This window comes from Thyridium curvatum (assembly GCF_004353045.1).
Source record: "Thyridium curvatum strain D216 chromosome Unknown NODE_54_length_294788_cov_77.042876, whole genome shotgun sequence".
NCBI classification, from domain to species: Eukaryota; Fungi; Ascomycota; class Sordariomycetes; order Thyridiales; family Thyridiaceae; genus Thyridium; species Thyridium curvatum.
Window position 1 is genome coordinate 260293 of NW_022156809.1, and position 25250 is coordinate 285542.

A 25250-nucleotide genomic window follows, 5' to 3' on the forward strand; every position below is an offset into this window, starting at 1 on the left:
TCAACAACTGGACACTCAACAAGTCGATAGTCTCTCTGTAGCGATGGCTTCCTCCACGGCTTTCTCCATGGCTTTCTCCTCTTCCTGGTGAGTTATCCAACGCCAGTAAAGCAAAACTCGCATTGTCGCTGACACAAACTAGGACCAGCGTCTTGCGGATGCTGCTGATCTCCGCTTTGGTCCTACTCACTCTTGCTCGTCCGGCCGCTGATGACAATGAGTGCAAGAAATTCGGCATCACGTTCGAGTAAGTGGCATTGACGTACCTCACCGTTGCTGTCTTTTTCGTCTCTAACAGGTCCATCTCTTCGCCAGCATCGACGGCGTTCTGCGGCACACGGACAAGGCTCTCCCCTTTGCCGGCGAGACGTTGTGGACACTCAAGAACGCGGGCGTCCCCTTCACGGTCCTGACGAACGGTGGCGGCCAGCCCGAGAGCATCAAGGCGGCGGATCTGAGCAACAGCCTGGGCATCAATATATCGGCAGAGCATTACATCCAGTCGCACACGCCGTTCCAGGACCTGGCCCCCAAGTTTGCCGACAAGACGGTGCTCATCCTGACTCAGGACGCCCAGAAGGGCCGCTCCGTGATGAAGGAGTACGGGTTCGGCAGCATCATAACGACCTGCGACCTGCACTGGGCGTACCCCACGCTCTGGCCGTTCCTGCCTGGCCCGGACATCAGCGAGGCCTGTGCCGAGCCCCTCCCGAAGCCCGTGTACGAGAGCGGTCCTCACGCTCCGGCCGACGACGCGGATCTGGCGCCTTTCCTCAAGGTCGACGCCATCTTCGTCATCAACGACCCGGCCTGGTGGAGCTTGGACCTGCAGATCGTGATGGATCTGCTCTACTCGCACGCGGGCTATCTTGGCACTGTCTCGTCGACCAACGGGCAGAACGGCCTGTGGCACCAGGACGGGCAGCCCGAGATCTTCTTCTCGGCGAGCGACCTCGAGTTCAAGGCCAAGTGGGGGGTGCCGCGGTTCGGGCAGGGCAGCTTCATCGCGAGCCTCAAGGGCATCTGGAGGGCCAAGGGCGGCGACGCGGCGGCGTTCCGGCACGAGATCCACGGCAAGCCGCAGAGCTCGCAGTACCTGTTCGTCGAGCGGCGCGAGAAGGAGATCCAGATCCGCGAGACGGGCCGGCACTGTATCCTTGAGCGCAACTACATGATCGGAGACAATCCAGAGTCCGACATCCGCGGCGCCATGGAGTACAAGAGCCCCCAGGGGACGCAGTGGCTTGGGATCCTGGTCAAGACGGGCGTATGGGACGGCGTGAGCGAGCCGTCATACGAGCCGAGCTACCGCGTCGACAACGTCAAGGATGCCATCGAGCTGATCGGGACGCTCGAGGGAGTCGACCTGACCGTGAGGGACAACGCTGCAACTGCCGGTACGTTCGACGATCCCCTGTCACACGCGTCGACCTCTTCTGCCGTAGTGCCAAGGTGTACTATGGCGCCGGGGCAGAATTGTCCCAGAAGAGGCTGGCGATCCGAGAGCCCGATGGAGAATGGCGGCTTCAAGCACAGATTCCCACCCTTGTGATTGTGAGACACGATGATTTCTGCATCGCTCTGCATGGCAATGAAGCTGACTTTGGTCTTTTAGGCGCATAAACTGTTGTGCTCTCGCCTCTTTTGTTCTCGCCTCCCTTGTTCGGTTCTGGTCTCTTTGGTTCTCGCCTATTTGGTTCTCGCCTCTGGCTTATTCGGTTCTCGTCTCTTTGGTTCTCGTCTTTTGTCGTCACCACTTTGTAAACTATCATCAAAAAAAAAAAATCTATTTGCCAACAACCACTATTATGTCCGTTCCGAAATCGCCAACAAGATGTACAGCCCGGCAGATCAAACTAGACCTATAGAATGGGTCAACCTGGTCACCGTGATGCAGGGCAGCAGCCCTCATATGGAGCTTCCACCTATGCAGTCACAGTCGTCTGTGTGGGACATTGTTTGAGGTGATCTGGATGATCATCGTGTCGCATCCGCTGTCGGACCTAGTCCATCCTCTTATCCGTCCCTGGCTCGGCTTGAGCCAGCGACGTCACCGCAAGCCTCTGCCGGACCTAGTACATCCTCCTCCCAGTCCCTGCCTGGGCTCGAGCCGGCCACCACATCAAGAGTCGGTTTCCGCTCCCGGCAATCATGAGAGCGAAACCAACCAAGGAGACTCGAGTCACCCTCCGAGTCATCCTCCGAATCAGCGGACTCGCCTTCGAAATGCCCGCTCTTGTACGACGCCGACGGCAGCAGCTTGGGGTACGGGAAAGGCACCGCCCCCCTGTCTGCTGCACTTCTTTGACATTACCGTGCCGTCCTCCCCGCAGAGATTGTCGACATGATCATGATGCAGCTCAGTCCCAGTGCGCTATATTTCTTCAGACAGGCCTGCCTACCGCTCCAGGTTCACGCTGACGCTGCGCATCCAGAGGCTCGATCAGCTTGTATGTCGCAGAGAAAAGCTCATCCCAAAGCAATTCATATATGGCCACACAAGTGGGAAAACCTTTCAGTGTGAGCATCTTGGTTTTGGTCTTGGGGTTTTGGGATGTCGTGGACGGGTTGCCTGGTTGGACTGGGCCAGTTGGTGCAATTACCGTGATCGTTGCATTGCATTGTAGGATGTTTTGCTGTGGTGCTAATAGGGAGACGGGCAAGTTGAGTGCTAAGATCTGCCACTGAACAATGTAACACTCCACTGTCAAAATATCCTGTCCTCGGCTTAGACAAGAATCGAAAACAAGGATGTTGAAAGCATCGCATTCTCGTTTGAACTTGCCTGACGAGACGGAGAGTTTCTGAGCAGTAGATCTTGGGTTGATGCAGAGCAGATTGAGGTCAACTGGGAGGATTCAAAGGCTGGCTTGGGGATTGTCTGGTTGGCGAATGGTTTCCCCGCTGACTATGGGGTCTTTTGGGCTGGGCCGTGCTGGAGAAATCCCGCCATTGTCAGACAGAACAGCAGAATGATGGTCAGCTTCCCTCTCAGCTCATTCTCTCTCCTACCTCGATTCAATCGTTTTGCTCTGATAGACCCGGTGTCAGTGCATCAAGACTACAGCCATGCCTGTGCCCAAGCAAATACCAGAGTTCGCGTACAAGATTGTGCCTACCGCACCTCCGGAGCCTATCCCCGACCAGTATCCCCTCTCGGATCTCGACAAGCAGGACGGCTTCGTCCACCTGAGCACCTCTTGGCAGGTTCGTCCACATATATCCCATCCATCCACCTCCAATCGTTTTTCAGTAGACCGGATTTAGGTCCCGTAGCAACAGACCACGCACGACTCTGCCCCTGGCTGGCCCTGAGCCAAGACCTGCCCACTGCTAACACACACGGCCCGGAAACACTTCTAGGTGCCGGTCACGTGTGATCTGTTCTTCAAAGATGCATCCGAGATGTGGATCATCAAGCTGAGGCTCGGGAACTTCATTGATGCTGTCAAGTGGGACGATCCGCCCAATATCTACGACGGCTGCCCTCACCTGTACGGCAACTTTGGGCCTGCAGACGTGGTGTCCTCGCGCAAGTTCGAACGGTCCTCTGGGCAGATCTGGAGCGAGGTGTTCAAGGCGGGATCAGCCTGGTTAGAATGAGAGAGGATGGCAGAGAACAAAGGGCTCGCGGAGATGTTCGGCCTTCACCGGCAAGTTCGTTTGGTTATCGTCCTAGCTATGTAGACGAATGTGAGTCAAAGAGGCAAGCATCCGACCCGGCGTCCCGATCTGGCAACGTTTCCCGATGATGCACGTCTCCCTTTTGTTGTCCATTATTTATCGAAGGAATCCTATCAGCCTGGACCCGGTGGGGGACCGCCGCTGGTATCTCTGCGAAGCACAGCACAATACAAGCACAGAACAGCAAGAATGCCGATATATCGCCGAAGCATACCTGGGCGGGCGGGGTGCGTACACACTTCAGGTTTGGAACCCCTCACAAGTGCCGTGCTAGCTGTGACGCCGTGCCCCCGCCCACACCCGACACGGCTCAAGTCCAGAGGTGGGAGGTGGGGTCTGGAGCTGGTAGCTCTGGCATCATAGAAATAAATAGAAATCCCGGGGGGAGGATAGTAGACTACAAGCCAAAACAATCTGAGAAAAGAGAGAAGATTCATCCCTCATTGTCCAATTCTCAAACGCCGTTTCTTCCTTTTCTCAAGATACCCCCATAACTGATCAGACAAGAGGAACAATGGCTTCTACTGTTGGCAAGGTGAGTTTACACGCACTGACGTTATCAGGCGGGGTAATTGGAGAAGAAAACACCCTGGGGTTGAAAGGGAGCAGGGAGGTCGAACAAGAGAGAGAGGACCCCGGGATGATTGAGCGGATGAGGCCGGCCTGTGATGTGCAACATGATCGGTTGCTGACGAGTCTACACTGAACAGACCATCACCTGCAAGGCCGCCGTCGCCTGGGAGGCCGGCAAGGACCTGACCATCGAGGACATCGAGGTCGCTCCCCCCAAGGCCCACGAGGTCCGTATCCAGATCTACTACACCGGTGTCTGCCACACGGGTACGTGAAAGCCTTGCCAGCTCCTCTCTCAGCTCCCCATCTGGGCTTGCTCAAGACACTGACGATATCCTCCCAACGCGCAGATGCCTACACCCTGTCCGGCAAGGACCCGGAGGGAGCCTTCCCCATCGTCCTGGGACACGAGGGTGCCGGTATCGTCGAGTCCGTAGGCGAGGGCGTCACCAACGTCAAGCCCGGCGACCACGTCGTCGCTCTCTAGTAAGTCGGGTATCTCTCTTCGGCTCTCCCTTGCGGTCTCTCTGGTCAAACCCACATATGTACTTACACAGCATTCCCCCAAAAAACAGCACCCCGGAGTGCAAGGAGTGCAAGTTCTGCAAGTCGGGCAAGACCAACCTCTGCGGCAAGATCCGCGCGACCCAGGGCAAGGGCGTCATGCCCGACGGCACCTCGCGCTTCAGGTGCAAGGGCAAGGACCTGCTGCACTTCATGGGCACCTCGACCTTCTCCCAGTACACCGTCGTCGCCGACATCTCGGTCGTCGCCATCACCCACGACGCCCCCATGGACCGCACCTGCCTGCTCGGCTGCGGCATCACCACCGGCTACGGCGCCGCCCGCGTCACCGCCAAGGTCGAGGAGGGCTCCACCGTCGCCGTCTTCGGCGCCGGCTGCGTCGGCCTGTCCGTCATCCAGGGCGCCGTCGCCTCGGGCGCCAAGCAGATCATCATCGTCGACGTCAACCCCTCCAAGGAGGAGTGGGGCAAGAAGTTTGGCGCCACCGACTTCGTCAACCCGACCCAGCTGCCCGAGGGCACCACCGTCGTCGACAAGCTCATCGAGCTCACCGACGGCGGCTGCGACTACACCTTTGACTGCACCGGCAATGTGAGCGTCATGCGCGCCGCCCTCGAGGCCGCCCACAAGGGCTGGGGCCAGAGCATCATCATCGGCGTCGCCGCCGCCGGCCAGGAGATCTCCACCCGCCCCTTCCAGCTCGTCACCGGCCGTGTCTGGAAGGGCTCTGCTTTCGGCGGCATCAAGGGCCGCTCCCAGCTCAACGACCTCGTCAAGGACTACCTCGAGGGCCGCCTCAAGGTCGACGAGTTCATCACCCACCGCAAGACCCTGGGCGAGATCAACAACGCCTTTGAGACCATGAAGCAGGGCGACTGCATCCGTGCCGTCGTCGACATGAGGAAGTTGTGACTAGCTGGCCGTCTGAGAGCGAATCTGTAGTTTTGTAGCTATTCTGTGGGTGTCTCCAGGGGGAAAGGGGAAAAATGAAAAATGACAGAATGAATAATACCATCATCAAAAGGGTCAAATTGAATTCGTGTAAAAAGGGCAAAAGTACAAGAGAAAAAAAACTCGCATATCAGCCCGGAGGGTGGTATGCTTCGAAAATCCTCCCTTTCGGGCGATTTTGCTCCGTGGTTGTTGATTTTTGTTGTTGTCCTCTGTCGAGAATCGAACCCGTGTCCTCCCCTTTTCCTTTGACCCCTTTTCCCTTCCCCTTCCCGAAATGGAATCACAAGTCCACCGCAGGACGACATGATTGACCTGAGCTTTGCCAACCGACCAAGCCGCCACATGCCGCCCCCCTGAGAACCAGACCTCGATATTAGATCTTATAAGGGCCTTTAGCTCGCGATCATTCTGAAGACCTATGCACTGTGTCGGGAATCTGTATGGAAAGTGAGTTTAGGCATGTGTGTTCGCGTGAGGCGTCAAATCTTTTATGTACTCTGTACAAGCTGCCCATCCAGGTTCTCAAAATTATCGGTAGTTAGCACGGGACCCAGAGTGATATCATTGATGCCGTGAGGGGCAATTCACACCTATATTTAATTCCTTGCTGGCGTGAATGTCGGCGTGGTTGGGAGATCTACAGATTTCCTTCTTGTGATTATGTGGTGAAAGCGGCCGCATCGTGGAATACACTCTTCGAAATGTGTCACTGTGGGCTGTGTATCGATATGCATTCAGCACCTCAACGGGCGATTGAATTTGTCTTCTCCCCTTTGTTCGATGATTCTACGTGATTTCTATAGAGCTCCTTACACGAAACATGCCCGTTGCCTCAAAAACAGGGCGGCATACCGAGTCCCGTTCCCCGAGCCTCACTTCTAGGGCCTTGTGCCTGGCGCGAGGAACTTACCCTCGACAAGCGTCCAGCCGTCCTTCTTCATCTGCTCCCACTCCTTCTTGACCTTCAACCTGACCAGCTCTCCGGCGGCCCGGGCATCCTCGGCGCTGTCGTGGCCCTGCATCTCGCCATTCGTCGTCTCCTCGGCCTGGATCGTCCGGCCCAGGTGGAGCTGCATGAGATGCTTCAGACCGTTCCGCATGGGCAGGCCTCGGCTGTGCGGGTACAGCAGGATGGAGTCGACTAAGGTGGGATGGACGACGCGGACGCTGTTGAGGTCGTTCTCGAGACCGTGGCCGATGAGCGGCGTCTCCGGGGATATCAGCGAGAAGAGGAGGTCCCGAGCAACGATCGGAGACGAGACCATGGGCAGCCGCTTCCTCTCGCCCTCCTTGGGCGGCGGTGGCTTCTCTGTCGCGGAGAAGGGCAGCGCGTTGACAATGTCCTCGGGCCAGACGCCCGAGTACCTCGAGTTGAGGTCCATGATCTCCCCCGTCGGCTGCACCAGCACGTCCAGTAGTTCCTCTCCATCCGGCCACGAGGTGGCAGTGAGGCGGATCAGTTCGAAACCGTTGACGGTATAGCCCATCTCGCAGTCAAAACAGACTGCCCGGTCCTTGGGCACGTTGGGATTCGCTGGCGTCTCTGCAAAGTTCCACAGCGAGCCGAGGCGGTTCTTGCTGGACGTCTTCCAAACGTGCATATCCGTAGTAACACAGCCCGTAGAATCGCCGACCGCCTGCCCGCAGCACTTGTACCGCCGCTCCTGGCCTGACCGGTCGCTGGCTTGCCTCTGCGGGTAGTACGTCCGACCGGGGTGGTGAGTGCATGCGCCGCCCGAGGCCAACCGGCCATCTTCCTCTCGGCGGCCTGGGAATACCTGGAACCGGCTTTTGCAACGGTCACAGACTTCCCAGCCCTTCGTCATCTCATCGGCCTCTTTCGCTTTCCGAATTTCTTCGTCGGTCGGAATGGTAGGGACGTAGCCGTATTGTGCCAAGTTGGTGATCGGTGTTTGAAGTCTTGACTTCAAAAGGTAGACTTCCTCCTCGACAGTCAAGCCAGTGCTAATTGGCTCGGGTGGTTTGGATGTGTCGAGTGTGTTAGCTTTGATCGGCTTTGTGGCAAGCTGCAGTGCTGCACGCCGCTCCTTGATCCACGTTTCGACGTTCATTCTCTTGTATGCTACGATTCGATGTTTGATGGTGTTCGAATAGATTGCAGGCTTGTCTCGAGCATGCTTCTCTTCCTCGTCCAAAGCCAGCCATATAAGCTCCTGCGGCGAGAGGACAAGAGCCTGATCATCCCCTTTGGCCGTCTTCTCAACCTCTTTATTTAAACGAACATACTCTGCGTGGAGGGCTTTGAGGATCTTGTGACGTGTTTCGTGGGATGCCGGTGAAGATTTGAGCATCCGTGGATTTAGTCCTTCTTTCTTCCGAGCTGATGGCTGGGTATTAACAGCCGGCTTCTTGGCCAATGCGGGCTCTTTGACAATAAGGTTCGAGGAACCATTTTGCGCAGATGATGGCTGTTTTCCCTGTTCAGCGTCGTTCACCGTTGGAGGAGCCTTTCGCTTCAGGGGTGGTGGTGACACAGGTCTGCTAATCGTTGCAGGGCGGGTGTCTGCACGGCGCGCAGGTGCAGTCACGTCTTCAGCCGCAGGCGCAACAGTCTCCCTGGGCTTGGGCAAAGCAGGCGAAGCAGGGTCATATGCATCATCAGCAGTCCTCTGCCGCTTGCGAGGTTGCTCTTGATCTTGGACCTCTGTATTTGGAGGTTGTGGTGGGCCGGGCTGCTGCGCGGGCTGGGGGCTGCTAGGAAGAGGCCATGCTTCCTCGTCGCCTTTGTGCCGGAAGAGGCAGCGAAAGGCGGTGCAGTCGTCGCCCTTGGGGCAAGGAATGTGCTTCAGAAGACCGAGCGACTGCGACATATCCAACGGTCCCCTCGCCAGAGCGGTAATGGTCCAACGGGACTGGGCGTTGACCGTCTATGAGCCTTGCATGCGATCAAGTCTGATGCGCGTGTGTGGTCTTAAGCAGGCGCAAGTGAGACCCAATGACAAACGGCTGGACCTCCTCACAAGTTAGGTGAGGAAAGAGCCTTGGCGCAAATCAGCAAAGCACCATGAGCAGGGTCACCAGGCAGATTGATTGCCCAGGAAGTCCCGTATTCTGGTAGCAGGGTGAATTTGATATGCATGCGATCAAGTTCGCGATAAGGAATTCGAGAGTCCCTGAAGCAGATACGAGTGATGTGAAGTGAGGTCCCTCAAGATGACGGAAGCACTTGAAACAGTTCGATCTAGCAAGCTCCAGCCCTGGAGCTGTGAATCAATCTGCTTAGCGTGCTACAGGGGGCCAAAATCGACCATGGCAGTGGGTGGATCCACTCAATGGTGCCTGTACCAGTGGCCAGGCAGACTTCTGGAGCATCCAGCTGGAGGAAATCCATGGATGACAGTGGGCACCTTTTCAGTCCATGATCTCGACATTACACTTGACGGTTGCAAAGTCATCTGTGGCAGTCCTACGAGTGTGCTTTGACTGAAAAAATATAAATCTTATGGAAGCACCTTATCATTCGTATTCTAGCTTATCGATAAATCACATCTAACACCATGACCATATCTTTGAGGCAGAGCTCATCTTGGCTTGGCATTGTGAAAAGGCTATGCAACCAGATGTTCGGTATGGGCGAAGGTAGTAGCATCATCCGCTTTCATGAAGCAGATTTGATCAGGTAAGGGAATAACCTGGGAGTAAAGAAAGTATAGGATGAAAGGGACTGTAAGTCGTAACCTCCGCAAAGCTCGGTTCCCGTCTGGAAAGCGTTTGCCTGGATGCATCCCAAAACGACGCTCACCAGGCCGCGACTTACATGAGCCAAAGACAGCTCATGAGCCTCAGGCTACCACAGTCCTCGCCCGACATGTCCGACCTGCACTTTTTGCCCGAGGCGTCGTCGTCACCTAACAAGTCCTTGGAGACGTACGTCCTTGACGTCCACTCCAAGCCACTGCCAAGGCCCTTCATGTCGACGAGCAGTACTTCGCCATAATCCTCTTTCGTAGAACAGACAAACCACGGACGGCCAACTTCAGACAAACCTAATACACCGAGGAGGATATCCATCGAGATGGTAAACAGGGAGACGAACCCCAAATGATTTGTCAAAAGCATAAAGCTTGTGTAAGCCTACTCGCCGCCGCACACATGCGGACTGGGCTGTCATTGTCCCGGAGGATTTGTGCAACCGTCATGGCGAAGGGACAAGGCTAGGTCTTCGATCAGCAACCCAAAGCGGGAACGAAGAGCACACTGCTCTCCATGTAGGACCACGAGTTTCCAAGGCTAGCTGTCACAGACCGGACCAACCGGATGCTGCCTACACAACCGAGAGGTCGAGCTTCATCGCCGGATGATTCGCCTGCAAAGGATTCGCCTTCAAAACATGTGTGGGTGGCACACTTAAATATGGGAGTTCCGTGAGTCACCGGTGCCTGGGCGGGCACGAGGGGTCGCCTATCACCAGCGGCCTCGTGGATGCGGAGCAGCATCACTCTGCCTAAACCCCGAAAAAGTACTAATAGTAAGCACGGCCATCCTCGGACGATACAGTCCTTGTTGAAAGAAGGGTAAAGGCAAATTCAAGTAACACTCCAGCTTGCAGCACTGAGTTTCTTGACAAATCTCTCTTGGCTCGGCCCGTTGTTCACAGGTTCAAGGTTGTCAGCGCAGTTGCCCAGACCCACGCAGGCTCTACTTACCAAGCAAATCACTGGCCGAGAGCTTGCTGTACTTTGAGGACGCGCGTGTTTTTGGTGGTGAATTCGGCGCCACTTTCCTCTCCAGCCAAACTCGACCAGGCTTCACAAGCCCAATTTGAGCCGCGCTTGATGACTCAGCAGCTTCGTCGTCTGCTTGTGGCTTAGTCTTTTTTTTTTTTGCTGCCTGTTTTTTCAACCACGAAATTCAGGCTCACATCACCTTATCGGGAAACCGAGCTCGAACCAGAGACCAGCTTCAAAGACGAGAAGAAGTTTCGAGGTATCCCTACTGCAGCGGATACCAGACTTCCTCGACCGCACATCCCCCCCCCAGCACCCGAACGCGACTGCACTGAAGCAGCCGCGCGTTCCCGGCGACAAACTTTACCGGAACCTTTCCCAGCGACACCCCGTCAAGACCGCCGCGATAGAGTCCCACGGGTCCAGCCCGTACCTCTCTCCGGACGAGATGAGTGTCGTGTACGAGGCCAGAAGCTTCATCCATGACGGGAGCTACCCCCCGATCGGCGATCCCCACGAGCACGACGCCGTCCAGCCCGACGACATCCCGCGCTTCGACGATGCCGACGTGAGCGAGCTCGCCGCTGTGGCCGCGAGCTACAACGCCGCCACAGCTCCCATCCTGACCGAGGCGGACACCCGCCTCGACCTCGCCCCGCCCGAGCTCACAAAGGAGGACTCGCCCGCGACCTCGCCGACGCCCGTTCGGATCAAGGCGATCCCAAAGCCCGAGCGCGACATCCAGAAGAACGCAAACGGCATGTACGAGTGCTCCTGGCCGAGTTGTGAGGAAGACGTGAAGGAGTTCTCTCGAAGGTGCGAGTGGAAGTAAGTCGACAGTCCCCCCAAGTTTCCTGTTGCCGTCTTCGATCCGGTATACTGATTTTGTTTCTCCCGCAGTAAACACATGGACAAGCACGAGCGTCCGTACCGTTGCCTGGCGGAAGGCTGCGAGAAGCTGCCCGGCTTCACCTATTCCGGAGGCCTCCTCAGGCACGAGCGCGAAGTCCACAACAAGCACGGCGGACCCAAGAACCCGCTCCACTGCCCTCACCCGAACTGCAAGAGGCACTCCGGCAAGGGCTTCTCGCGCCAAGAGAACTTGAACGAGCACCTGCGCAGGGTCCACACCGGCGAAGGCGGCGCTCCCATCGTGGCGGGCGGCGATGACTCGGACGAGGTGACCAGCGAGACGGGCGGCAACAAGCGCAAGCGGACCTCGGTCGGCGACGACGGCGATCTCCGGGAGGAGATCAAGCGCGTCCGGATGGAGAACGAGGAGCTCCGCCGCCAGGTCGAGGCGCAGAACGCGCAGACCATCGCCATGATGCAGCAGATCGGGCAGCTTCAGCAGGCGCTCCAGCCGCAACTCCAAGGCCTCGGCCCCCCTACCCCCGCCGCATCGAGCTACTAGTACTAGCATCTCTGTCTCCTTTTCGGTCGGGTATAAACGGTAAAGGGTTTTTGCATTTGAGCGATGATATACCCCCCACTCTGTACACTCTGTTTTGTCTTTTTTTTTCTGCTTTTCTCTCTACATCTCTCACTCTCAGGTAGTCAGTCATCTGGTCGGGTCGGGTCGGGCGGTACGTACCTACATAGCATGACTTGAGGCGTTGGTTTGCAACGAGGGGTTTTTGACTGCTGCGCATCATGAGCCGCCGGTCCGGAGGTTTTCCTCTCTGGTATTTTACACAACGAGGCAGGGTGGGTATTCGAGATGCATAGCAGGTGGGGGTCAGATCCTCCCCAGCAAATGAAATGATAAGTTCTTTCCATCGTGACTTTCTGTGTGTTTTGGAAAAGAGACGATCCTTTGGTCTGTTGCAGGTCAAAATGGACCGAGGCGATGTGAATTGTTGGGCGACGCGCCTTTGAGCGGAGCGATTTTCCACTTTGCGACGTTGGATTTGTTCACTGGCGGTCGCATTTTGGGGGTTGAGATTTGTTTATTTGACGCTCGACTCTTTAATGACGTAGAAATGGCGGATGCCTGGCAGTTCATGCAGTTGCGCCTGAGGCACGTCCAAGCCAATACCACCACGCTACCTCAGGCGCTCAGGCAAGCTCCAATTCATCAAAGACATTTTCTTTATTTAAGTCTTCAGATTCAGAATGAGATCTACAGGCCTGACGAGGTAAGGCCAGCAGGATAGGAAGCAAATCACACAAGAATTGAACCTCGGTGCAGAGTTACACACTCAAATAAAGTGTATTATATAGCCATTTCATAGTCATTTCCGGGCCAAAGAACAACAAACTTGAGAACGCCTCCCCAATTCCAGTCTATTATACAGTTCAGTGCTTTCATAATCCTATGATGTGGTTGCCTCGCAGGTCTTAAACCTCAAACACCTCCCCAATGCCCTCGCCGCCGCCCTGCCGGCTCTCGACGAGATCCAGCCTCCAGCCCTCCCAGTTCTTGAGCCCCCTCTTGACCTCCTTGATCCGCTCGATGCGCTTGCGCCCTTCCTCCTCCTGCGCCCGCTTGAACGCCTCCTCGTCAAACTCCATGTCGTCGTCGTCGTCGAGGAAGCCGTCGTCGTGCTGCTGCTGGTGGTGGTGGTGGTGGTCGGCGCCCGTCAGCGCCGAGAAGAAGTCGCCGATGCCGCCGCCCGTGGCGCTCTTCTTGTGCGAGGGCGTGACCGGCGGCCCGCCGCCGCCGCCGCCGCCGTGCAGGGAGCTGCCCAGGTCCACATCGGTGAAGCGGCCGCCGGCGGGGCTGACGTCGTCGGGGCCGACCTGCAGCTCCTTGCGCTTGTCGTGCCAGATGCCCCGGCGCAGGTCCGAGTTCTCGGCCTCGAGGTCGCGCACCCGCTTCTCCAGGCGCTGGCGCTCCTCGTCCTCGAGCTCGTCGAGGTGGTCGTTGTCGGTGCCGCCGCCGTCGTGCGCCTCCTTCTTGCGCAGCTTCTTGAGCTCGGCCTCGGCCTTGTCGAGCTTGGCCTTGAGGTCCGCGGCCTCCTTCTCGAGGCGCTCCTTGTCCTTCCGGAGGGCCTGGGCGCGCGAGTCCTGCTCCTTGTGCAGGGTCGTGAGCGTGGTGATCTTCTTGTCGAGCGCCTCGACCTTGCGTAGGGCCTCGTCGCGCTCTGTGCGCAGCTCCTCGGCCTCGCGCTCGAGGGTCCGCAGCTTCGTCTCCGCGCTGGCCCGCTCGCTCCCCTCGCGGACGGCCTTCTCAGACGTGCGGTCCAGGTTGCGCTTGAGGTCGGCAAGTTCGCGCTGGGCTGTACCTGCTGCCTTCTCGGCACGGGCCAGCTTGTCTTCAAGGGCAGCCACCTGCTCAGACGAATCAGAGGTCGTAGCCGACACAGACAGACGCTCGACCTGGGCGCGCAAGCGCGACATCTCGAGCTCCATGGTCTCGATCGTCGATGACTTGGACTGGAGCTGTGCCTCTAGCTCCGACGAGGGCGGAGAAGACATGCTGATCGAGGGAGACGAGCCATGCCTGGCATTGCTACGGGCCTGGAGCTGCGCGTTCTGGCGTTGCAGGCCTGCAATCTCGGCCTGGAGCTTCTCGACCTCCTTGTTGCCTCCCTTCTTGTCCGAGTCGCCCTCGCCCTCCCTGATGTCGGCCAGCTCCTCTTCAGCCTTCTGCCATCTTTTCTCGGCGTCGGCCACCTCCTTTGCCAGCCTCTTGTTCTCCTTCTCCAGCTCTTCTATCCGGGCGACGTGCTTGCGGTAGATGTCGGGAGCCGTCTCGCTGCTCGGGCTCAGCGGACCTTGCAGGTTGGCGGCCACGGGACCTGACACCGAAGCCTGGCGGAACGAGGTCGATCGCATCTTGGACTGTGCCGCGAGCGAAGGGGGCGAGGACTCTGAAGGGGACAAGGCGTCGTCTTCCTTGGTTTCGGCGGGGTTGTCCTCTTCTGCGGCCGGCTTCGCGTCGCCCTTGGAGGACTCAGCAGCCTCCTGTTCTTTGCTTTCCTCCTTTTCCTTATCCTCTGCGGCTTCGGTGGTTTCTTCGTCTTTCCTATCCTTGTCCTTGGTCTTTGCCTTGTCGTCCTTCTTGCCTGAGCCTCCGGCCTTCTTGGCCTTTTTCTTCTTCATCTCCTCGACCTTGATGGTCGTGTTAGTAACCAACGGACACAAATCCAGTTCGACGTATTCCTGTAGATGCAACATACCTTCTTCCTCGCCGCGGCGAGCTTCTCGGCCTTGGCCTTGTCGTCGACGTCGGCCATCTTGGTGGTTGGGGACGTTTGACCAGAGAACACAAGCTCGCAAGGCTAGTAACCCAGAACCCAGATCTAATGATTACAAAATGCGGTCCGCAGCCTTTTCTAGAATCCGGAAGTTTTAACTGCAATTAAGAGAACGGCAGACAACGGGCGTATGTTTCCAAGGTTGTTGAATTGGATGTCTGCAGGCCGGGTGCCGAGCTCAGACCAGGCAGCTGGAGCTCGCAATTGCACAGCTGGCATCAAGTTGTGGTGCGCCAGGGGTTGGTTGGGCCTGGCATTCCTGGAGATGGAGCCGCCCGCCCCCTGCCCTGTACAAGTAGGCTGTTGATGAACCAGCCTGGCCTGATCCAGGTTAGCTTGCAGTGCACGCTTGCAGTACAAGTACCTAGAGGGAACCACTCTGTGTCAACCCATGGGTTTTCCTGATGAACCCGCATTCGCCATTCCCCGTTGCCGATAACACCCACTTCAGGTGTGCGATTCTTTCTTCCCACCTGCCCACAATTACGTAGCTGGGTGTACTTAGGTAGTTAAACTTGCCAGAGCCAAGCTCCATTGTGGTTCATGTTATCTCGACACTAAAAATCGTTCCCCATCCATCCCGCGCGCCCGCTATCATCAGAGAAACAGGACCGAGGAGTAGCCGTTAGCTCAGAGTTGGATCAATCCATGGCCGATACGCACAACATGACTCTTGTAACAAAATGACATGCTGCAATTGATTCCCGACACAAAGTCAAAATAGACACGAGATCAAACCTCCCGCATCCCTACACCGTATCGCAAATCTGCACAATCCCTCCTGCTCACCCCTGCTGCCGAGGCGCACACCAACAGACCCCCCCCCCCCCCTGTCTCCAACCCCGCAACACCACTCAGAAGCAACCTTGAAGAGACCCCTCTTCCTCCTCCTCTCCCCCTGCTCCTCCGCACCCAAGAGACAAACGCAGGTGTTTCCATATGGGCTAGGCAATTGTTTGCCGATATTTACTCCCTTCTCCTTTTTTTTCCTTCCATATTTCCATAAATACCACTCAACATACAATCCCGAACCAAACAAGAGGACGGTCGATCGATCTCTTCTCCCCTCGACGATCCCGCCCATCACCTCCCCATCCCAGCCGCGTGCTCCAATCCGGTTTCTTCAAAAAAACCCCTTCCCGTCCCGAGCGGGTTCCATACCAACCCAGACACCAACCAGGGGTAGAGCCTTTGCATACCAAAGACGTATTCCTAGGGGAAAAAAAGCAAAGGGACAAACAAGGAAAAGGAAAAACATACATAATGACCTCCCTCCCCGCCCGCCATCCCCGCATGGCGCTGCACCTCACCGACCGCGCCCTCACGCCCATAATATCCTCCTCCTCGTCGTCACCGCACTCCTCCTCCGCAGACGACGCCTCCGCCCTCCAGGCCCTCGCCACCACGGCCTTCGCCTCGCACGACACGGCCCAGCGCCTCGGCCTCGGCCCGCCCACCCGCCTCATCGTCGAGTACGAGCCCTCCTCGCCCTCGCCCTCACCCTCCAGCCCCACGGCGACGACGACGACAGCAGGCCCCATCGTCCTGCACAGCTTCCTCGACCCCACAGCCGACACGGCCTCCCCTTCCTCCACGCCGACGCCGACGCCGCCGCCTCCACCAACCGCAACTGCAGGCGCAACAGAGGCGCAACGGGGCCCGGGCGCATCGGTAAACGGCGTCTCATCACCAGCGACAACGACAGCAGCAACGAGCGCAGCAGGCGAAAGCAGCCAGCCCCAACCCTCGTTGTCATCGGCGGCACCCCCGGGCGCCCCACCTTCTTCGTCCGGCGCCGGCACAGTAGGCGGGTCGTCATCCGCAGCCGAGGCCGGGGTGCCCGCGCTGCTAGCCATGGTCGTCGCCCCGGGCCCCGAGGACCTGCGCGAGGCGAGACAGGCCGTCGCGAGGTTAGAGAGAGTCGGCAGAGAGTTTCAGCAAGAGATCGCCTCAGAACAGAGGAGAGCAGAGGGCGGTGGCGCATAATTGAGGACCAAAAAGAAGGACCGAAAAGTTATGCTGGTTTTCCTAGCTCAAAAGTTTATGAAGTTATATGATCATGAGGGATGGCGCAAAAAGTATCGAGGCTCCTTCGCCCAGGCGAAGCATAATGAGGGAACTGGACCAGCCGTCTTCAAGATCGCTGCGACAGAGTATATAATCGGACCTACGTCGCGACGACGGTAAATACTCAAAAAATCTCATATGATAATTCATTTTTGATTAATCCTCCGGCATCCGTAGTTTTAACTGTCTAATCTTTAAATGTCATGACAATGAAAGCACCTCGCGAATCCTCCTATACCCGATACCTCGTTTACAGAATCTGCTGGAACGCACGGTTGATGGGTGACCGGACGTTGGGGACGTCCTTCCAGAACTCGACGGTGGCGATAGCGCGCTTGGCGATGCCCTCGGGAGTGAACTCGAACTTCTGTATATAGCTGTTAGTCATCTTGAAAAGCTGTAGTAAAAAGGGGGTCGTGAAACTTGCCTTGTAGACATCCTTGTAGGCACCAGAAGCACCGAAGCGGTTCAGGCCGAACTGCTCGTGGGTGTAGCGCTCCCAGCCCATGGTGCTCATGACCTCAACCGACAGCGAAGGGATACCGTCGGGCAGGACGGAGAGCTGGTACTCCTTGGACTGGGTGTCAAAGACCTCGAAGCAAGGCATCGAGACGACACGGGCCTTGATGTTGTGCTTCTCAGCCAGCTCCTTGACGGCGTCAATGCAGATGCAGACCTCGGAACCGGTCGAGACAAGGGTGACGTCGGCACCCTCAACCTCGTGCAGGACGTAACCGCCCTTGATGGCGCGCTCGATGGTGGAGCCCTCGAGCTGCGGCAGGTTCTGGCGGGACAGAGCCAGGATGCTGGGGGTGTGCTTGGAGGTGAGGGCAATGTAGTAGGCAGCGCTGGTCTCGTTGCCGTCGGCAGGGCGCCAGACCATGCAGTTGGGGAGAGCACGGAAGTGGGACAGGGTCTCGATAGGCTGGTGGGTAGGGCCGTCCTCGCCCAGACCGATGGAGTCGTGGGTGGCAACCCAGATGACGCGGACCTGGGACAGAGCCGACAGACGGACGGCACCGGCAGCGTAGGAGACGAAGTTCAGGAAGGTACCACCGTAGGGGAGGACGGTGCCGTAGGCGGCCATACCGTTCATGATGGCACCCATACCGTGCTCGCGGACACCGTAGCGGATGTAGCGGCCGGCGTAGTCGCCGAGGCCAGTCGCGGGGGGCTGGAAGTCGACGGCGCTCTTCCACCGGGTCAGGTTGGAGCCAGTCAGATCGGCAGAGCCACCAACAAGCTCGGGGATGGCCTCCACAATCTTGGACAGGACGGTCTCGGACAGCTTGCGAGAGGCGACGGCGGCGTCCTTGGGGGTGTAGACGGGGAGGTTCTTCTCCCAGCCCTCGGGCAGGTCGCCCTTCAGGCGGCGAGACAGGTCGGCGTGCTCGGCCTTGTACTGCTCACCGTACTTGGCGAACAGCTTGTTCCACTCCTCCTCGGCAGCGGCGCCCTCTGCGGAGTGCTTGTGGTACATGTCGTAGACCTGCTGAGGGACGGCGAAGCTCTCCTCGGGGTTGAAGCCAAACTTCTCCTTGAGCTGCTTGATGTCGTCGGCCTTGAGCGGGGAGCCGTGGACACCGTGGGTGCCCTGCTGCTTGGAGCCGAAGCCAATGATGGTCCTCAGCTTGATCAGGGAGGGCTTGTCCTTGACCTCGCGGCACTTCTGGATGGCCTTCTCGATGCCCTCGAGGTCGTTGTCACCGTCGTGAACGTACTCAACGTGCCAGCCGTAGGCCTCGTACCTCTTGGCAACATCCTCAGTGAAGGCAACGTTGGTGTCACCGTCAATGGAGATGTGGTTGTCGTCCCAGATGGCAATGAGGTTGCCGAGCTGCAGGTGACCGGCCAGGGAGCAGGCCTCGCTGGAGACACCCTCCATCAAGCAACCGTCACCGAGGAAGCAGTAGGTGTAGTTGTCGACGATGGGGAAGCCATCTTTGTTGAAGGTGGCAGCAGTGTGAGCCTGGGCCATGGCAAGACCGACGGCATTGCAAATGCCCTGGCCGAGAGGGCCAGTGGTGACCTCGATACCGGGGGTGTCATGGGCCTCAGGGTGACCGGGGGTGATGCTGTCAACAGTCTAGAAGGCACGAAGTATCAGTGGTTGTGGTCCCAGAGCCCGCGGAGGCTACACAGTAATACGTACTCGGAAGGCCTTCAGGTCGTCCATGGAGAGGGCATAGCCGAAGAGGTGCAGCAGAGCATACTGGAGCATGCAGCCGTGGCCGTTGCTGTGGACGCAAGTGTTAGAAGCCGGAGGGAAGCTTGCATAGAGCTGTTCCGGGGCGTGCAGTGACTTACGAGAGGACAAATCGGTCACGGTTCAGCCACTTGGGGTTCTTGGGGTTGAACTTCATGAATTTGTTGAAAAGGACGTGAGCAACGGGAGCCATACCCCTACGCGCGCGCGAAAGGTCAGTTTCAAGCTCGATGCATTTGATATTGTTGTTTTGGCGGTGGGCTTGCGTCAACTTACATAGGCGCACCAGGGTGGCCGGAGTTGGCATGAGCGGTGGCATCGGCCTGTGGTCATGACAGAGTAAGCAATTGCGCGTCTTTCATAGATAATCAGAAGCTCGAAGGACGGTTGCGATGAGCAAGGTATGCATGGTAGCTGTTCTCGCCGGTCGCAGTATCGTTATCGCCAGAATGGCGGGGGCGGGGCAACGTGTTTCTGGTGACGGTTTGGAAATAGTGAGAGAGAGAGAGAGACAGAGCAAGTACTCACAGCAAGAACACGGATCGTGTTGATGGCCAGCCTGTCAACGTCGGTGTAACCCATGATTGCGACTGTTCTCGAAGAAAATCCGGGCAAGCAAATGGGTATCTGGAAATGGAGAATGAATTGGATGGAATTGAAGGAGAAGGAGGGAAATGGTAGGTATGAGAGAAAAAGTTGGCGGGCTGATCGGGTGGGATGTGTTTTATTTTAGCCCGCTGTACTCTCGCTCTAGTTCGAGAGGAACCCGCACTCAACAAGAACAAGACGACCGGGAGCAAGCAAGAACGGGGATACACCGGCGGCGGGCGGCAGGGTTGAGACGTCGTTCGAATTTCTGACACTTTGCTGGATCGCCAAGGTGGGGTGCTTTTTGGCTGCATTTCTGAGGGGACCCTTTTTTTCATGATCTTTTTTTCCTTCTTTGCCCCCCCCCCCCTCAGGCTCCATCCCCCCAATCAGGTCCCCATGCCTGCCGCTGACTGGCTCCTGCGCACGCATCTCCAGTTGTGACATCAACATTTACCGTTGGCTTGATTAGGTCAGGAACATCCAGATATCTCAAGCCAGCTGGGTAATCATGACTACAACCTTACGATAGCAGCACGTTCACTATCACATGGACTGGCCCCTGGAAGTATGGCTAGACGCAATAAGATGGTGTCTAACGTTCCGGGATCTCGGGCCATTGATCTGCCTTGATACCATGCAGCATTCAGGCAGACTCCCGCAGGGTCGGAAATCCCAACACCTCAGGTACTCAAAGCAAAGCTGATGTGGAAATATCCAGCTTCTACTTGTACCTAATTCCTGGGCAGAAGCTGCCGCCCATCCCCATCGTGTGTGGGTTCACTACTCTGCCCTGTTGTGCTCTAAAGGCAGCTCTAGCTCACACCTTGATTCGGCTGGCCTCCGGTCTCCGGACCCGGGGCGGGGCACCCTTCGTCATTTTTTTCAAGCTTGCCACGCTATATTAATCAGTAATGCAGCACAGAGGGCGCTGGGATTTGTCCCATTAGTATGCCTTTCTCTGTTTTTTCTCCAGGCTAAGCCTCAAGCCCGGATAAGTGTGCATTTATCCGCCCGGGCTTCTCAAGGAGCAACATAAGTTTGTCAGTGCTGAAACGTGCTGTATTCTCAGCGCTGAGCAATCAGAAGTGTGCGCAGTGTTTCGGGACTCGCCCACAGGCGCTGGGGGTAGAACGAGGCGGAAGAAGTATCCAGGAACTCATCCGCAGTCCAGGCCATCCTTCACTGGCCGGCCGACATCGTCATTAGTGCGGTAATTAATGCTCTCCAAGCTTTTGTTAGTCCTGAGGGCTAGTAGGGTGATTGATTATTCGTTCCTTGCACGACTTAGGCACGCATCTCACCTTCTGCTGTAGTATTTCCTGAATTAGACACGAAAATACCTCGGCAGGATACGAGGACAGTAATCAAGTATTTGCAAACTCCAAGATTGTGTTGGCTAAGAAGTGCGCCTCTAATGGTCTAGAGCTTGAGTCCTGATGTGCTCAGTACCGTGATAGCCTTTGATGTGGGGGTTTCCGCCAACACTGTCATGCACCAACCGGGGCTTTAGTTTTGCATTTATGCATAGAGTGAGATGCAGTATCATCACCTGTGATATCTCTTGCCCTCGAAAAACCTGGTGACCACCGGCTGTGCGTTCACCATGGCCAAGAAGACCCAGAACACAAAATCAAAAACTCCTCGTCAGGGCCCTGTACCACAGTCATCATCAGGCAAGGCTCCGCAGCAGGCCGAAGAGGCCGTCAGCCCGCAGGATGCAGCTACCCGGCGGCAACACGCCGCCATTCTCGAAGTCTTCCGCAGGGTCTTTGGCGAGACGACCCTGTCTGCGGACGACTTCACGACAACTCTCCAAGAGGTGAAGCAGGCTCTGTTCAACCGGGAGTTCGACAAGGCCTTTGGCAACGAGAAGTATCTCGACGTCTACGCCGCGAGATGGAGCCCGCCGAGAGCCATGTGCTATTCCTCTGTTCTCGGCGGTGTCGAGACGTACCTACGGGACATCCTGCAGAGTCAGAGCGCACAAGCAGGCGAGGATGACGCTGCGCGACCGCCGCCTTCCCGACTCCGGGTGCTCTCGATAGGTGGTGCCGCCGCAGAGCTCATCGCCGTTGGCTCGTTCTTAGCTCAGCTTGAGAATGTGTCTGGCGACGTCTACCTCCTAGACTCAGGCCCGTGGGACTCGGTCGTGCAAAAGCTGTACGCCGGTCTCACGACTCCCCCGCCGGTGTCCAAGTACGCCAGCGAGGCAGCGAGGGCAGCTGTGTCCGCCATAATTCCTCCGTCTCGCCTCACATCCACCTTCCGCCAGGTTGATGTCCTCGAGGCTGACAAGGAGTACATGTCCAAACTTCTTGGCGCTGACGGTTCCACGGCCGCGCCGGTGCTCATCACCGTCTTCTTCACGCTCAACGAGCTCTTCACCGCCGGCGGCATCGGCAAGACCACCAAGTTCCTCATGAATCTGACCGCCGCTGTTCCCTCGGGCTCGCTGCTGCTCGTGGTTGACAGCCCCGGCAGCTACTCGGAGACCGTAGTGGGCAAGCAGTCACGGAAATATCCCATGCACTGGCTGCTCGACAAGGTGCTTACGAGCGTCGAGGACTGCGAGTGGACGAAGCTCGAGTCCCACGACTCCATCTGGTTCAGGCTGCCCGAGCGCGTCGACTACCCCATCTCCCTGGAGAACATGCGGTATCAGATGCACCTGTATCGAGCGGTCAAGCCCGCGCCCAGCGGAGGTCCTTGAAGCGGTGACGAATATGTATGTGCATTACTAGAATACTCTATTGCTCCCTGCTGAGCACAGCAGCCCTCAAGCCCAGACCAGCTTCTTGATCGAGTGGCCCAGCTGCTCTAGGATCCCGGTGCTCTTGCGCGCTTCCGCCAACGACACGATCTCACCCTTCTCTATGACGGCCGGCCTCTCCGTCCCCGCAAAGGTCGGCTTGCTCAGCTGCACCAAACGCTCAATCTCGGAGCAGATCGCCGCGACTTGCTGGCTCTCCGAGAGCTTCGGCCCCGTATCTCCCACCGCCGCGATCGAGGACTGCGCATACAGCGCTTTGAATGCCATCTTCTTGTCCGGGGGCGGCGCGGACTGCTGCTGACGCCGGTTGAGAATGCCGCTAAAGTTCAGCGGCCCTCCGCCCTCCTCGTCCTTCTTGGACTTGCTCGCCAGGCTCGACAGAGACCTGGTGTTGACGCGCATGATATCTCTAAACCCGGGGCAATATGTCACCACGAATCCTACGTTGTGCTCTTCGTCTATCTGTGCGCGTGACAGCGTGGAGGTGATGTACGTGCCGACCTTGATCTTTTCCACGTGGCACAGCTCGACGCGCTCGAACGAGGAGACCTTGTCAGAGTTCCAGTCAAATCTGCACAGATAAAGGGCCGCGTCCGTGAGAAGCAGCACCACCTCCTCCAACGTCTGACTCGCGATAGTATCTGGAACGGGAGGGCTGAGTAGAGTCCAGCCTCCGATGAACTCCTCCGCCTCGTCTGCCACAACACGCTTCTGGCAGAGCTCAATGGCTTGCTCTCTCATCCTGAGCATCGAGACTGCGGGGTCCTTTGTCATCATGTTCGACTCGAACTCCTCAAAGACCAGCGCTGTGACGTTGCCCAGCAGAAAGTCGATGGTTGCCTGTAGAAAGAAGTCGTTGACCATGCTTGGAAGAGTCAGCCAGATGCCCAATTGCGCACCTCAAATCATCGATACATACCCATTATAAAATCTTGTCAAAGACAGTCCGACATCCGTCAAGGCTCCTCGGTAGTCCCGCTTCCTCGTCCGTGTGTAGTCACCTTTCATCGCGCCTGTCGATGCGTACTGCTTTGAGATGGCATCCCCATTGTCTGCCCATAGGTTGTTGAACCACGAGTTTTCCTGGTCGCGCTGCGCCGCCATGTCGAAGCCTTCCGCTTTGAGCTGCAAGTCCAGCATGTACTTGGCAAACGAGCTCTGACTGACATTGGTGCGATCCAGGCAGTCCATGCAGTTTGTCCGTAGCACGCCAGTCTGCCGTGCGGTGATCTTGTTGCCATCTTCGATGGTGCTGCCCATCCCAACAACCTTCTCGCCCAGTATGTCGAGCAGGAGTGACACATTCTCAAATTTCATGCCCCGGCAAGCATTGTGGAAATCAAACCACTCAAAGGGTACTTTCCTGCTGTCATCGCTCTCGCCGTTGAGGCGCTGCACGAGCCGTTCGAACTCGTCGCCAACTTTGGCCTCGGTACCATGCTTCTCGACCAGGTTGACTATTTGCAAAGAACCATACTTGTCTCGCGCTCTATCGAAATGCTTCTTTAATGCTGAATAATTCGCTTCTTCTGAATGCTGCAGAATAGGGACGGGCTTTAAAGAATAAGGTGACTGTTTGAAGAAGACGGGTATGCTTCCTCTGATCTGGAGGAACGAGTATATCTTGGAGGTGTCATCTGGTTTGGAAGGAGATAAGATTTGTTCCGTTTCGACAGAGTTGGCTACGAAGCCCTCATCGTCGATACCACGCCGATGGTAACGTAAGCCCGCGCGCTTGACGGATCTCCTCGAGACTACGGTGATGTCGAATCGTTTCTCGCTAGGCCTCAGGTCTATTGACGCGCGCTCTGTCGGCGGCGATGCTGGTGTTGATTCGGTGCGCATGTCTTTCATTTCCATCGACTCTTGGGCACCGTCGTCCACTTGCGGAGGCTGGCTATCGACGATGAAGGAACATTGGCCCACGAAACCCTGCATCGTGGGCAATGCAAATTGACTGGCACCCGCGTCGATGAATGGCTGGATAGTATGCCGATTCCAGAAGTACATTGGATCTACCAGCTCATGAAGGGCTGTGTCTGTAGCATTCACTGCCTGCTGCTGGGCCAGGCTTCTGGTAAGGTCATAGTCGTAGGCAAAGAAGAAGCTCTTGGACGACCCGAACAATATCTGCGTCGTACGAAGAAGCTTCGGGAGCAGGCCACCGGCCGCACGCGCTCTCTCGGTGTCCTCGGCCAAGGCTTGGGCTCTTTCCGTCTCCTCGACCATGGCTTCTTTGGACCCTTTCTCGGCCGCTGCTTTGGCAGCAGCTTCTGCCTCGGCGCGATCAGTCAGTCCCATAGACCGTTTCTGATCCTGCATCCAACCGCTCTTGCTGAACCAGCGCTGTGCGAAACGACCGTAACTTCCCCTCTTGGATATCACGTCTTGCGCCACGCTGCTCTTTCGAGCGGTGGCACCAGCTGGCGGCTTGACTTCCTCGCCCGAGGAGGCATCATCGTCTCCGACCTCGTCGCTGACTGCAAGGGGCAGCTCGACGTCTTCGTTCTCGCTATCGCTATTCTCGACGGACTTGTCGATTGGGTGCCGTTGGGCATGTAGCACAGTATTTGCGATCGCTTCGCTGGCGTCCTTGTAGCTCGTGCATGGCGTCAGAGCTACCTCGGTAACAACGTAGATGGGCGAACCCCGGATTGTCGCGACCTGCTGCCTTCTCGTTATAGAGACCAGGTAGTTGAACTTGGAGACATTGATCAATCCTGTCATGAAGGAAAGAGTTAGCAAGCTTGCGCCGAGATGGACAGTCTCGCGACAGTGCGGGACTGACCGATTATTCCAAACGCCTCGAAGGAAGAGTCGGGTTTGGCCAAGTCAGGTGTTGCTTCGCGCGAGACGTGAGATATACCAGCGTCTCCGTATCGCAGCTTTACTGGGGACGGTGGCCGTTGGTCTCTCTTCGAGGACAGTGGCTGCAGGACGAGGCCATCTACGGCAGCGCAGATGATGACTTTGCGGGCAAGACTCGGCAT

At 57.1% G+C, this 25250-nt stretch overlaps 7 protein-coding genes across 7 annotated transcripts; 3 read left to right on the top strand and 4 right to left on the bottom strand.

Annotated features, from left to right (window-relative positions):
• Positions 1-6614: 6614 nt before the first annotated feature.
• E0L32_008347 (uncharacterized protein) lies at positions 6615-8567 on the bottom strand (the record flags this gene model as incomplete). Its single annotated transcript, XM_031143191.1, has 1 exon — positions 6615-8567. The coding sequence occupies one exon, from the start codon at positions 8565-8567 to the stop codon at positions 6615-6617; it is 1953 nt and encodes a 650-aa protein (XP_030992489.1).
• A 2305-nt stretch (positions 8568-10872) lies between these two features.
• E0L32_008348 (uncharacterized protein) lies at positions 10873-11838 on the top strand (the record flags this gene model as incomplete). The annotated part of the gene is made up of 2 exons (XM_031143192.1): positions 10873-11252; positions 11325-11838. The coding sequence occupies 2 exons, from the start codon at positions 10873-10875 to the stop codon at positions 11836-11838; spliced, it is 894 nt and encodes a 297-aa protein (XP_030992490.1).
• Positions 11839-12764: 926 nt separating this feature from the next.
• Positions 12765-14605, bottom strand: E0L32_008349 (uncharacterized protein; the record flags this gene model as incomplete). The annotated part of the gene is made up of 2 exons (XM_031143193.1): positions 12765-14480; positions 14549-14605. 2 exons carry the CDS (start codon positions 14603-14605, stop codon positions 12765-12767), a joined length of 1773 nt encoding a protein of 590 aa, XP_030992491.1.
• A 1284-nt stretch (positions 14606-15889) lies between these two features.
• E0L32_008350 (uncharacterized protein) lies at positions 15890-16612 on the top strand (the record flags this gene model as incomplete). Its single annotated transcript, XM_031143195.1, has 1 exon — positions 15890-16612. The coding sequence occupies one exon, from the start codon at positions 15890-15892 to the stop codon at positions 16610-16612; it is 723 nt and encodes a 240-aa protein (XP_030992492.1).
• Positions 16613-16943: 331 nt separating this feature from the next.
• Positions 16944-19481, bottom strand: E0L32_008351 (uncharacterized protein; the record flags this gene model as incomplete). Its single annotated transcript, XM_031143196.1, has 5 exons — positions 16944-18779; positions 18846-18930; positions 19001-19096; positions 19176-19222; positions 19428-19481. 5 exons carry the CDS (start codon positions 19479-19481, stop codon positions 16944-16946), a joined length of 2118 nt encoding a protein of 705 aa, XP_030992493.1.
• A 1612-nt stretch (positions 19482-21093) lies between these two features.
• Positions 21094-22200, top strand: E0L32_008352 (uncharacterized protein; the record flags this gene model as incomplete). The annotated part of the gene is made up of 1 exon (XM_031143197.1): positions 21094-22200. The coding sequence occupies one exon, from the start codon at positions 21094-21096 to the stop codon at positions 22198-22200; it is 1107 nt and encodes a 368-aa protein (XP_030992494.1).
• Positions 22201-22266: 66 nt separating this feature from the next.
• Positions 22267-25250, bottom strand: E0L32_008353 (uncharacterized protein; the record flags this gene model as incomplete). Its single annotated transcript, XM_031143198.1, has 3 exons — positions 22267-23125; positions 23180-24980; positions 25049-25250. 3 exons carry the CDS (start codon positions 25248-25250, stop codon positions 22267-22269), a joined length of 2862 nt encoding a protein of 953 aa, XP_030992495.1.